The sequence below is a fragment of the Primulina tabacum genome, chromosome 15 (genome assembly GCF_025594145.1).
Source record: "Primulina tabacum isolate GXHZ01 chromosome 15, ASM2559414v2, whole genome shotgun sequence".
Lineage (NCBI taxonomy): Eukaryota > Viridiplantae > Streptophyta > Magnoliopsida > Lamiales > Gesneriaceae > Primulina > Primulina tabacum.
This window is the reverse complement of record NC_134564.1, coordinates 2511211-2525954: the sequence shown is the minus strand read 5'-3', so window position 1 is coordinate 2525954 and position 14744 is coordinate 2511211. Positions and strand designations below refer to the sequence as shown.

General features: G+C 33.0%; 1 protein-coding gene across 2 annotated transcripts in view; it reads right to left on the bottom strand.

Annotated features, from left to right (window-relative positions):
- Positions 1-8800: 8800 nt before the first annotated feature.
- Positions 8801-14744, bottom strand: part of LOC142527659 (terpene synthase 10-like) — a 28619-nt gene continuing 22675 nt past the window's right edge. Inside the window, exons 6-8 of one of the 2 annotated variants that reach the window (XM_075632523.1) lie at positions 10047-10185; positions 9665-9913; positions 8801-9282 (exon numbers count right to left, since the gene is read on the bottom strand). In XM_075632523.1, coding sequence (XP_075488638.1) covers positions 8926-9282; positions 9665-9913; positions 10047-10185 — 745 coding nt within the window. In that variant the 3' untranslated portion in view covers positions 8801-8925. The remainder of the gene's footprint in view (positions 9283-9664; positions 9914-10046; positions 10186-14744) is intronic. The other variant, XM_075632524.1, reaches the window with a different exon arrangement.

The following is a 14744-nucleotide window of genomic DNA, read 5'->3' as shown; positions in this document are numbered from 1 at the left end:
ACAAGTTTTTGCATTTAAAATTATGTAGAAAACCCAAATCTTAAACCTTAAAAAGGCTAGAGCTATGTTATGTATTCAAGATTGCATGATAAAAACATATTTATGTGGGATCACAAATATTACATGCCTAATCTGCGTCATGTCAGGGAAAAAAAAGAATAGATTAAAAATAATAATAAAAATGATAATAAAGATATGTAAATATAGTAATGTATGGGCATTCAGTTATTAATAAATATGTTTTTTGAGGTAGTAAAAGTATATTTTAAACATAATTTATATTAATTTTTGAAGGAAAATTAAATATTAATAGATCAAAATCAACATTGTGACTGAAGCTTTGTGGATCTTTCAACATTCCAATAAAGAAGAAACAATAATTTAGTTTAATTCGTCGTGTCCGAAAGAAGCACTCATATCTATCTAAAGGGGACTTGAAGATTTCATCATGCGTGTATCTTGCATCGACTTTATTTCATTACATATGATCGATCGTCTCTCCATTCATCAGAAATATATAAATATATTCATTTCTTGTGAAAATTAATATAATTAAAATTACATTTTATTTTAATTTTAATTTTTTATGAAACATTAAATCTGTGGATGTGATATTCCTAGAAAAATAATTGTATTTGATGAAATATTATATTTATATTGTTGATGGGCTAATTATTTTAATTTGGACACCCAACATCGTAAATCATTAATAACAACAATGATGATAATCAGTGTTCTAAAAAGCGGTAGGCGGTAGGCGGGCGGTTACCTACCGCCTAGCGCCTAGACGACTAGGCGGGGCCTAGGCGGTTGTCTAGGCGGTTTTTTTTTTAAAGTTTAAATTCATTAAGTGGTTCATGAGTATTATGTTTGAATATAAAATATATATTATTATAAAATTTAAAATTGTAAAAATAAATATATATTAATAAATTTTTATATATGAATCATCCACATCAGTTTACTACTTTACTACAACCGTTGTACAATGAAAATTAAATTTGTTCAACATTTTTTCCAACATAATATATTGATATTAAACCTAAACATCTAATTCTTCTAGTTCATCTCCATATTTTTCCAATATTTCTTCAGTATCGGATTCAAACTCAAAATCCATGGCTTCTTCCTCCTCTTCATCCGATACAAATTTTTTTTCGTGAAGTTCCCTTACATCTTCAACATTTGTCTCAACATCTTCATCTCCACCATCAACAATCCATCCTTGTGCCATAGTTGCTTCACTAGCAAGTAGAACATCCACTCTTTTTTCTTCTTGCCTTCTCTTCTTGTTGATGATCTTGGCATTGAATTGAACATACACTAAATTGTTCAACCTTCCGGTATCTAGTCTATTTCTTTTCTTAGTATGGATCTACATTAAAAAAATATTAATATTGAATACATATATAAAAATATATAATAATAAGTATTGAATACTCAATTAAGTAATTACTCCCTCAAAAGTACTCCAATTAAGTGTAAAATCGTTCAACCTTCCGGATTTTTAATTGTAAAATCGCCTAGGCGGCTTTCGCGCGCCTCCTAGGCGACCGATTAATATGGTGGCGGCTAGAAGTTTCGACTAGCCTAAAATCAGGGCGGTAGGTGGTCCTAAGCGGGGATTTTTAGAACACTGATGATAATAATAATAATAATACTTATTTTTCTGGAAAACTTTTAAATTCGAGTACATAGAGTAAATAAATTATAAATATAAAAAAGTATTCAACCGAACAAATTATTTGTAGATTAAGAGATAGTTCATAATTATATTCTTATAGTTATAGTTTGTTTTTATTCTCAATTTTGTTTTTAGTTTTGTGCGCGCTAATTATATCTATCAAGTTCTAGATCGTCTCCCAATTTCGTCTCAGTCATTAGTTGAAAAATTTTATTAGTTCTAAATTTTTAATGATTTTTTTAGCGTAGAAGTCTAGATATATACAATAGATATGACAATGAGACTGGACCGAGCGGGACGGGGTGGGGTGGGACGGGTTTTCATCCCATCCCCGCCTCCAAGTTATATTTTTGGCCTAGTCCTCTCCCCCATCTCGATTCTCTCTAATCGAGGAAATTTCATCTCATCCCCGACCAATCTCCATCCCCGGTTCTCTCTAATCGGGGAATTTCTATCCTCGACCCAGTGAGTTGACAAAAAAAGTCTTAAATTTTACTTAAATAGTATTGATATAAGAATCCAATACATATATAATTACATTAATAATCAATGGTTTAATAAACATAAAAAATCAAACCACGTCATTATCTTCAACATCATTAGATCACTTTTTCTACATTATTATCATCCGAGTTGGATCTAAAATTATATTAGTTTGTTGTTAATTAATTTTTTAAATCCATAATTGTAATTTATAAATAAAAAAAGTACAATACAAATAAATACGACATACATATTTCTTATTATTATTAATATTATTACTTTTATTGTCATTATAACATTGCACCTTATTTTTTGGATTATAAATTTAAATTTTTATTATTCTTTATTATGATTAATAATATTAGTATTAATTTATTTCTTATATTTAAGTATTATACTTAATTACTTATCATCATTATTATAATTGTAAATCTATATTTTTATTTTATCATAATATTATTATTTAATTAATTCACATTATTAATATTAAGGAGCTGGAGAAGTCATGCAAAATTACATAAGTTTATTTAAATAATTTTTTTAAAAAATGAATCTTATTTACCCTTGGATTGATATATTTCAAACATATTCAAATTTATTTTTGTTGATTAGAGAAGTAAGACGATAAACTTAAATTGCATTTCTTATAGATTTATATAGTATTTCATGTTAATTAGGAAAATTAATTATATTTTGTGTTAGTAATGTGTAAAAAGTAAGATGTGGATTTAAGATTTGATATATTGTTTCATAATAAATAATAAAACTAATCGAAATCTATGGAATTGAAATCCGTCAATCCAAGTGCAAGTAATTTATTGAAACAATAAAAGGATTAATAAGGAAGAGTTTAAAATTATTAAATTATAAAAGACCATTATATAATCTTTAATAAAGCATGCTAATTATTAAAAATATACATATGATATGGACTAGAATAAGTTATTTTCATTATTATTATTATTATTATTATTATTATTATTATTATTAGGACGGGTTTGACAATGAGAATATCATCCTCATATCCGTCTTGGTCTGTTGGACGGATTTTTGAAAAATCCTGAACCCAAATATATACCTGATAAAGTATCCCCGAACCCGTCTGGTTTGAGTTTCCCCACAGAGCTTCGAACCCACGAGGAAAATTGTCATCCGTAGAATTCAAAATATATTTTTATATACTCTCAATTCAAAGTAATTTTTTGTGTATTTTATAAAATTCATGTGATATTCAAACTTGAGTTTTAGAAACTGTACAAAAGTCTAGAGCATTCAAATTGTCAATAATTTTTAATGACTCAGTGAAATTTTATTGAGTACAAGAATTAAATCATATTATCCAACCGTAAAATGTTATAAATTGTCATTGATTCAACCTAAAAAATTAGATGGACATTTAATTGAAAAATATTTCAAATTCACATACTCACTTTCATTTCTATTAAAAATTTATATACAAATATTAGTTGATTCATAATATTATTTTCTCATCCATATGTTTTTCCTATTCTTGGGATTTTTCAAAAACATATTTTTTCTAATTTCTAATTTAATCATAATTTACAATAATTTAAAATATTAATTATTAACACCATTCATTTTATTTTTCGACTTCTGATCACAAAGCCGCACGATATGTAAAATCATATTTGTTAATTTTTTATATATATAAATAGAAGTTATTCACGTTCAAATTCTAGTTTAAAGAAATAGATTTTAAAAAAAAAATCACAATCACAAATTACAAAATCCATAGAATAATAAAAAAATTACAAATGTCAATAAAAATCCTACAAAATAAATATATAACAGTCCGTGAAAATCTTTAAAACTCCATGAAATTCTACAAAAGCAATATAAACATACAACTTCACAAAATCTATCATTTAACAAAGTCAGCAAGTCTCTTCAACGAATTCACTCCTTTATATTTCTGAAACACACGGTTAATCAGACCCATAAAAACAGCTGGAGCATTCGTAAGACCAAACGGCATAACAATAAACTCATAGTGTCCATACCTGGTTCTGAACGCTGTCTTCGAGATATCAGAATCTCTGACTCTCAGCTGATGATATCCAGATCTCAGATCGATCTTGGAATAGACAGATGATCCCTGCAACTGATCAAACAAATCATCAATGCGAGGCAATGGATATTTATTCTTTACCGTTGCTTTGTTCAGTTGTCGGTAGTCAATGCATAGTCTCATTGAACCGTCTTTCTTCTTCACAAATAACACTGGAGCACCCCAAGGAGATACACTCGGTCTAATGTAACCCTTGGCCAGTAAATCCTCCAACTGTTCTTTCAATTCTTTCAACTCAATCGGTGCCATTCTGTACGGAGCTCTAGAAATCGGAACTGTACCTGGCATCAATTCAATGCTGAAGTCTATCTCTCTGGCTGGAGGAAAACCAGGAATCTCATCTGGAAAGATGTCAGCAAATTCGCATACCACTGGCAAGTCCGCCAAGGATGGACTCGATTTCAGTAAATCAACTGAATAGATAAGGAATCCATCCGCTCCTTTCTGCAATAATCGAGTCATATTCATAGCAGATATCAAAGAAATTCTGGCTCGAGAACCCTTACCATAAAATTTCCACTCATCAGTCATCTCAGGTCTGAATCTTACAATCTTGTGGAAACAATCGACTGTAGCCCTGCACTTGGTCAACATATCGATACCGATAATACAATCAAAGTCAGATATCCCAAGCACAATACAGTCTAACTCAATCTCATGCCCATCATACTGCAGTATACACGATCTAACAGACTTCACTGATATCAAACATGTCCCCAAAGGAGAAGAGACAGATACTACAGTAGATAGGGACTCAACAGGTAATGCATGCATCAATGCAAATCCCTCAGAAATAAATGTATGTGATGCACCAGTATCAATCAATACATAAGCAGGGTAACCAGAAATAGAACAGTTACCTGCAACGACATCATCAGGTGCATCCTGTGCCTGCTCCTCAGTCAAAGCAAAAACTCTGGCCTGCTGTCTCGGAGGCTGGCTCGCTGTCTGGATTCCTCCTGGCCTCAGCTGTGACTGGGTAGACGGTGCTGGCTGGAAAGAATGGACATCAGATGGTCGTCTCCCGATCTGAGCCATTGATCCAGATGACTCTGCTGCCTGGGATCCCTGTGCACCTCTCTGGGGACATACTCGGGCAAAATGTCCCTGCTGTCGACATATACGACACGAGCCAAACACTCCTCGGCAATGCTCTGTGGAATGCTTCCCTCCACAAGTGCTGCAATATGGTCCTGTATAACTTTGGCTTTGACCAGTCTGTCTCGAGCCACTGGAACTGGAAGAACTGCTGCCAGACTTCTTAAACTGTCTTCCTCTGGCTTTTAGATAGTCCTTCTTTCCACCACTGCTGCTACCACTCTCGAATCTGGGAGGGGGTTGTTGTGGTATCGGTGCTGGGGCAACATATGAAGCTCCTCTCTGTCTCATCAGACCCGCTTCTGCTCCCTTTGCTCTGTTCAGGGCGTCAGCAAAGTTGTTTGGTCGCCCAGTGTTCACCAATGTAAATATCTCCAGATTCAAGCCATTGATGAACTGATCAGCAATAGCTTCTTCATGCTCAGCCACGTGTGGAGCAAATCGCAGTAGGGTAGAAAACTTGGCCACATACTCTTCAATGTTCAACTGACCCTGTCTCAAATTCGCAAATTCTGCCCCTTTGTCCTTTCTGTACGACATTGGAAAAAATCTTTGATAAAACTCAGTTCGGAACACTTTCCACGTAATCACTGTACCTCTATGCTCCAATGCCCGCTTTGTTGTAATCCACCAGTTCTTTGCAATATCATGTAACTGGTGCCCTATCAGTTTCACTCTCCGCTCGTCTGTATAGTCCAATGAATCAAACAACATCTCTATGTCATCTAGCCAACTCTCACAATCCACTGAAGTCTCAGTACCTTTCAGAGTCGGTGGATGGAAAGACTGAAATCTCTTCAGCAATGTTTCCATTGGAGTTGCTGTGACATCCATCGGAGGATTTGAGGTACTACCCTGTTCTGAAATTCGTCTGGGAGGCATATATGATTATCAAAAGGGTTAGCAATCCAATAAAACAAATCTGTTTCAGTCCCTTTCTGATCATCTTACCTCTGATCAAAAATCGGTTCTGATTCATTTTCAATATACATGTTACCATATCAAATCAGATAATTCAGTAAACATGTAATATTGAAAGCAGTAAAACATGCTAGCAATCAAAAGCAGGAAAGAAAACTCAATCTACCTCGCTCACTATCTTCTATTCCAGTCTAAAGGATCTATGGCTTTGATACCACCTGTTGTGGGGACCCGGACGCTAATCAAGTTCATAATCGTCATTGGGACCATTTAATCAATTATAATAAACAGGGTATAAATTTTTTTTTTAAATGCGGAACGTAATGGAAATCATTCTAGTATACATATCAGTATAACATGAGGTACAAGTCCTGTACAGCATACATTCAATACAGACGAAAGTTCAACAACTAGCTATCAAGTGTTCAAACCCTATTTACAGCAACGTCAAAGTCTGTGGTCTCCACTCTATTCATGATATCTCGTCATCTCCTCGACCCTGATCCTGTCCCACCTGTTGTCATGCACACATACAAACACGACAACAGCCGGATAATTCCGGTGAGAATATAATCCCAGTATAAATCAACGAACATGCAATCATATGATAAACATAAAAGCATGGACAGATAACAGCAATATGTATCAAAATCTGAAACATAATCAATATAAAACTGTCGACAATGCTCGTGACTCAACGACTCAGACTAGACTTAATCCTAGTCTAGGGATCCCGGTTTCCAGACGTTGGTATTCCTATATCGATCAACAGTAATAGAAGAAACTCCGATTCTATCCACGTCGATATAACCAAACATCCAGTGTCTTGACCTATCCGTCACAGACTGTGGCACTATCGCCAATACACTATCTTGTGACATCGTGCAATGTGCCCGTGGCGATCCCACCACTATCAGGCACTTCTGTCACAAGATCACTCGTCTAATACTCATCTAGTACATGCTTCCTATAAATCAATAGAACAACATATAATAATCAAATCAATGCATATAATAACAATAAGTATGTGATTTAGGGAAACCCAAGTATATCCTACTTGAGTCGATCTCCCAATACCACATCGACTTATACCTTTCTTTTATTGAAATTCTGATGTCGTTTCTGTCTGGAATTCAAAGTCTGTCAATCCCTCAATCTGGCAATGGCAATATCAATAGTACCATATCAATATACTACTCCAATCAATACCAAATCGGATCAATCTGGATTTAATTCAAAATCAACGGCATAACGGAACAATCTGAATATTCCCGTCAATACAATCTCAACAGATATTAATTACAAATCATAACCCATGTCCAATACCAGCTGTAATCAGTTAACAATCCAAATCTGGCCAATATCAATCAATATAATCTGAAAAATCATAACAATTCCATAATCGATCTGTTTTTCAATCTGACTTCGATTCTCTGATGTCTAACATGTCAAGAACATCATATATGAATCATATCAAATTCCTACAACATCATATTTTCAAATGATACCAAAACTCAATAAAACTTACGTCTAGTTGTAGCTCGTAGCAAGAGGAGTACAGTACTGTGTCCGGAACCAAATTCTGATAGACGGATCTTGCAAAATCGCAATTTAAATCAAAATAAAGTCTCGTGGGATTTCCTAGAATTCTTCTCGGTTCCTTGGCTGAAATCGTTTGTGAAGGAATGAAGATTTTATATCAATTTGCATGGTGAGGACAAGTGTCCCACTCAATTTCATTAATTGCCTTTTAGCCCCTGAAATCTTTACTATTTGCAATTTGGTCCTCACAACTCTTTTTAATTCAATTTCAATCCTATGAAATTGTAAAACCATGGAATATGACTCAACATTCCCAAAATTCATAAATTAAATAATCTCGGATTAAGATGATAAAATCTCGGGCCTTACAAAAATTGTCATCCGTAGAATTCAAAATATATTTTTATATTCTCTCAATTCAAATTAATTTTTTGTGTATTTTATAAAATTCATGAGATATTCAAACTTGAATTTTAGAAACTGTACAAAAGTCTAGAGTATTCAAATTCTCAATATTTTTTAACGACTCGGTGAAATTTTATCGAGTACAAGAATTAAATCATATTATCCAACCGTAAAATGTTATAAATTGTCATTGATTCAACCTAAAAAATTAAATGGACATTTAATTGAAAAATATTTCAAATTCACCGACTCACTTTCATTTCTATTAAAAAATTTATATACAAATATTAGTTGATTCATAATATTATTTTCTCATCCATATGTTTTTCCTATTCTTTGGATTTTTCAAAAACATATTTTTTCTAATTTCTAATTTAATCATAATTTACAATAATTTAAAATATTAATTATTAACACCATTCATTTTATTTTTCGACTTGATCACAAAGCCGCACGATATGTAAAATCATATTTGTTAATTTTATATATATATAAATAGAAGTTATTCACGTTCAAATTCTAGTTTAAATAAATAGATTTAAAAAAAATCACAATCACAAATTACAAAATCCATAGAATAATAAAAAAAATTACAAATGTCAATAAAAATCCTACAAAATAAATATATAACAGTCCGTGAAAATCTCTAGAACTCCATGAAATTCTACAAAAGCAATATAAACATACAACTTCACAAAATCTATCATTTAACAAAGTCAGCAAGTCTCTTCAACGAATTCACTCCTTTATATTCATCTCCTTCATGCAACAGAATAGGCTCGAAGAGCAAACTTGATATACGTTTCTTGATCTGAAGGTTTTGATGGCCATGTCCATCGCCATGCTGGTACATATACATCGCCATTCTACCAAGATCAGCAGCACCTCTAATAAATTTATCTGAAAATACAGAATCCGTAGCTTGTAATTCTTCGTTCATCTTTTTCCAGGTCGTGCGTATCAAACCCCTCACATGTTCTTCTGCCACTTCTTTGGATTCACCAGTTTGATTCATGTAACATTGGACTGATTTTGGTATATCACCTCGTTCCATCTCATCCTAATTCGTTCACAAGTGCATGGTTACCAAATAAGTAAGAAAACACCGAGGATTTGAAAAGCGAAAATTTGCAGTAGAGATCGCTTGTTTTGGTAGGGAAGAATTCAATACCAATAAAGGACTAACATATATAATTTTGCTTTTTAGATATGACATATGTAAGCAATATCCATCGTCATGCTAGTAGTTTCAAAGTGTTACGCCAGTAATATTCGACGTCATATCAGCACTCACATGTAAAATGACTAAAAGATTTTTTTTATTAGACCAAGACCATTAAACTTTAACTATTTATAGGATAAAAAACCAAAGCAGACTAAGGCATAGGAAGATTCTTGCAATTTCGCAAAATAATTATTCACATATAAGACATACCTTGTACCTTGGATGTTCCTAAATCGTTAGCAAGTCTTACAAGTGTTCCCGACCATCGAATCACGTTATGATATTTTAAAAAATTTGAAACAGCCTCCATGTTTATTGTATTTGCCATTAGGATAAAGGCAAACCCGAGCATCAAAGGAGTCGATACCCAAATCCATGCACTATTCATGTATTCTTCCATTCTTGGTGTGTAGCCTTTGGAGTACCAATTCGCCTCGTGTATATATGTTTGGCTCAAATCTTTCCACTGCAAGATCTCAAAACTTAATATCGTTAGTGTGCGCCTGAAGTACGCATCGAATGATATTTAAGTTGTGTTTGGATAGACAGATTTGAATTTATGGGTTTCAGATACATGGATTAAAAATTCATTTGCCTACCAATTTTCTTAAATAAGGGATGATTACAAGTCCTTGTTCTTTGAGAACATGATAGGCCGCTTCGTTGACTGAATTATTGAGAGCTAGATAGCACATTTGCATGTAGTTTGGGAGTTGATCCATTGCTTCAATATTCCATCTGAAATATGAAAATTGAAATAGAAAATTTTGGATCAATTTGCACGTATAATGATTAATTTGAGACTGAAAGTTAAGTGGAAAAAAATAGTATAATATACAAGTTTTAATAGTTCTCCCCAAAAATATAAATCATCTCTAGTCCCATCTCCCCTCCTCGAATGTTCCATTTTCTATTTCCGGCATCGACGAGAGGGTTGAATCAAGAATTTTTATGAGACTTTCGTTTGGGCATACAAAATTGATATTTATATATAAAATAAGTATTAGATTTATTTTTTTAATAGAAAATTAGTATTTTAGTCAATAAGTTGACATATTTTGGGTTTTAGTCATCTAACTTGTCAAAGTTTGGTTTTGTACGGTAACATGGTTTTTTTGTTTTGGTTATTTTTTGTCTGAAATCACTAAATCCATTGAATATGATTTATTTGATATTGCTTATTTTTTATGTGGCACATCTAGCGAGAATAAAATTCATATTACTCACATTAAAATTCATATGATTAAAAAGAAAAGAGAAAATAGAGCAAAACGCCCCTCAAAACTTCAAAATGTAAGAAAAAAGTTTTTTGTTTTCTTTTATTTTTGTTCATGTATATATTAATGTGTAATATAAGCTTGATTCTTCTCACATGAGTCAAGTAAGAAAGCACTACCGTCAAATAAACAATATCCGATGAATTTAGTGGTTTTGGGAAAAAAAAGAACCAAAAACAAAAAAAAATTCAAGTTATTATATAAACAACTAAACTTTGACAATTTATATGTCTAAAGCCCAAAATATGCGTCTTACATTACTAAAATCAGAGGCGGATGTACTTGTGGGCTGTACTGGGCTTTAGCCCAGCCCATTTTTTATTTTTTTTAATACTTAAGTTAAAATTTCAACATACCCACCAATGTCCCAATCCAGCCCAGCCCAATTTCGGCCCACCTCAATTCTACTAAATTTTACAAAATTTTGGCCCACCTCAATTCTACAAAATCTCTCCCAACTCCTTTAGCGAGAGAAAGAAGACGCAATCGGACTCACCAAGAAACTGAATTGCTCATCCGGCAGGGCAACAAGCCAGGTAAGAATCGGCTATACATGTTTGATTTTGTTTTTGATGGTTTCTCTGTGCGTGATTTGTGGTTTCTTGGTTGTTTTTTTCTCTATTGGCCATGGCTTGTTTGATAAAATCTGAGGCATGTATGTGTATTTATAGAGAAATTGGATGGAGTTGGAGATAACTCAAATTTTAGTTTGTAGACAAAATCTGATTTGTGTCGAATCTTGAGGTCGTGGCACGCGTCTGTCGAATTGCTTGGAATTGAGAGATGCCTTTTTCTTTTCTTTTCTTCTGTTCTTTTTTTCATTCTCGAGAATTATATAGTTTTGGATTCCAAATTGCAATACATAACAGGGGAGAAAGAAATAACTGTGGAACCATATTAAAAATTTACTTTTTGTGATTTTATAAGGAAGCATATTTTAACAGTGGAACCATATTAAAATAACTTTAAAATTTTTATTTTGTGATTCCGAATTATATAGTTTTGATTCCTTTTGTTTTCTGTCTTGTAATTTAAGGCATGTGTTTATTGATTGAATATTTGTTTATGAGCAATTGATTTTTGAGTCTTGATTGTTTGTTGTTGAGTTATTGATTGACAATTACTTGTTTATTTGTTGGATAATTATTTTATTACTTGTTTAGGATTATAACTTGAACTATTTAAAAATGGAACATCAATCTGCTGCAAAGAAAGGAAAAACATTGATATCCTCTTTCTTTAATAAGAGAGATCGTCAAGCTAATGAAGATACTTCAATTCCTACAGTCCTTACAATGCAACATCAATCCAGTGAAAGTCTTCCATTTCCCAATATACAAATTCCTTCATGTTCCTCTCCTAAAGACGATCATCAGTCATCATCTACTTGTCTTGAACGAGATCCGGGAAAAAGAAAACAATATGTGAATATCATGTTAATGTACGAGATGAGATAAGACGTTCATATCTAAATATGAGGCCTTATCAACCAGATATGTTGGAGTATCCAGGTACAAAATTTGGAAGCCATAATCGTCGTTTTCAGAAAAAATGGTTTCAGAAATTTTATTGGTTGGAGTATTCGCCATCAACAAATAAGACATATTGTTTCTATTGTTTTCTTTTCCTGAATGATGTTAATTCATCTAATATCTCGGCATTGGTCAATGAAGGATTTGACAATTGGAAAAGGGTAAACCAAGGAAAAACATGTGATTTTCTTGCCCATATTGGTTATCCAGCTTCTTCGCCTCATACTATGTGTGAGAGAAGGGCTAAAAATTTGATGAGGCCCCTCACAACATATTGATAAAGTGATGCATGCACAATCTAAAGAGGAAAAAGAGAAAAATCGTCTGCGTTTGAGCACCTCAATTGTAGCTGTTCGTTGGCTAGCACTTCAAGGTTGTGCATTCAGAGGTAACGATGAATCTCTATCTTCATCTAATCGTGGAAATTTTCTTGAATTAGTGAAGGCTTTTGCAAAAATGAATACAGAAATTGATGAAGTTGTTCTAGAGAATGCTCCAAAAAATGCCCAATATATCGCTCCAGAAATTCAGAAAGAGATTTTACATATTATGGCCAACAGAGTACGACAGATGGTTCGTGAGGAAGTTGGAGATAAATACTTCTGTATTCTTGTTGATGAAGCCCGAGATATATCTAAACGAGAGCAAATGGCCATTATATTGAGGTTTGTGAACAATCATGGGATTTTGACAAAAAGATTTTTTGCCATCAAAAGTGTTAATGACACTACCTCAATGAATTTGAAAAATGAGATATCAAATGTTCTTGTTCATCATGATCTCCATGTTAAGAAAATCAGAGGCCAATGATATGATGGTGCTAGCAATATGTGTGGAACATGGAATGGACTTCAAGCATTATTTCTCAAAGATTGTCCTTATGCATACTATGTCCACTGTTTTGCACATCGTTTACAACTGACATTGGTTTCTGCAGCTAAGGATGTTAGTGTTATTTGGGAATTCTTTTCTCATTTGGACAATATTGTTAATATTGTCACTTCTTCTACTAAGCGCATTGCTGAATTACATACTGCAGAAAGAAATGAAATTGAGTATATGTTGTCAATTGGAGAACGTGATTCTGGAAGTGGTGCAAACCAGATTGGTAATTTGCAACGAGCAGGAGCTACTCATTGGAGTTCTCACTATGATTCGGTAAAAAGCTTGATAGGTATGTACACTATGAAGGAAAATATTATTTCCGAATTTGATTGATATATTTCTTGACTTAAATTATTTCCTTGACAACATGTTTTCCTTGTTGCTTTGACTAAGTAAATATTTAATATGATTTTGTCTTTCTTAGATAATAAGATAATCATTCAAATATATTTAAAGATATGTTATTTATTGATGAGATATGATATTCATGTTTAAAAAGATTTTATTCCTAATAAAAATTTTACTTCTCTTATGCTATAGGTTTCCTTGTGGAGATAAAAGTATTCATCAATAAATAAGAGGTCAAGGACATTGGTAAGCGGCGGCTTTATATCGATCATACATACATACACAAAGTGAAAATTTTCAGGGCAAAATAATTCTCGAAGCCGTTGCTGTTGAAGAGTGCTGATTGTGTGTTGCCTTGAATATTGGGAACATCTACAGACAACATCCGCAAAGAAGTTGGCTGAAGATCGTTTTCGTGGATTCTCTTTTGGCATCACATTTTTGGGAACATCTACAGACAACATCCGCAAAGAAGTTGGCTGAAGATCGTTTTCGTGGATTCTCTTTTGGCATCACATTTTTGCTTTCTTGTTAACATTTTATTCTGGTTATTTGTTTTAGAAAGCTATTTGTTTTCTCAACTTGTTGAGGAAATTGACTTTTGCTGTAATCACTAGTGATAGGTTTTTGTAAATAGTTTGGTTTTCTAGTGATTGATTTTTTGCCATAAGGCACCGCACAAGTATTTATACTTGTGCATATTTAATCTCGTCCATCTATTTATTTAAAGTCAATTTGTGTTACAAAATATAATATTCCGCTGCATGTTGTCCAAGATGTTGTAACATCTGACACAACACTTAATTCTGATTAAACACAAATTTACTATTTTACATCTTATTCTGATATTTTTATTATTTGTGGTATCTGTCAAACAATACGTTTCTTACAAGTGGTATCAGAGCCTACTCTTGATATACTAAGTGATGATTCTGGTTTTTGTTTTTGTATGACAGGAAAAACTATTCAAATGGATCTATCACTCGCAAACACCGCACTTCGGCCACCAGTCTTAGATGGAACCAACTACGGTCTATGGAATGTCAAAATCCGGTTTCATATAAAATCCATAGATAAGAGAGCATGGCAAAGAGTTCTAAGCAGTTGGACTCCACCAAGGAGAATAGACGAAGATGGTGATAGTCTGATAAAACCGGAAAGTGACTAGACTACTGATGAAGTGCAAATTTCAAATTACAACTCGAAGGCACTGAACGCAATTTTTTCTTCAGTTGATACGAACATGTTCGGGCTT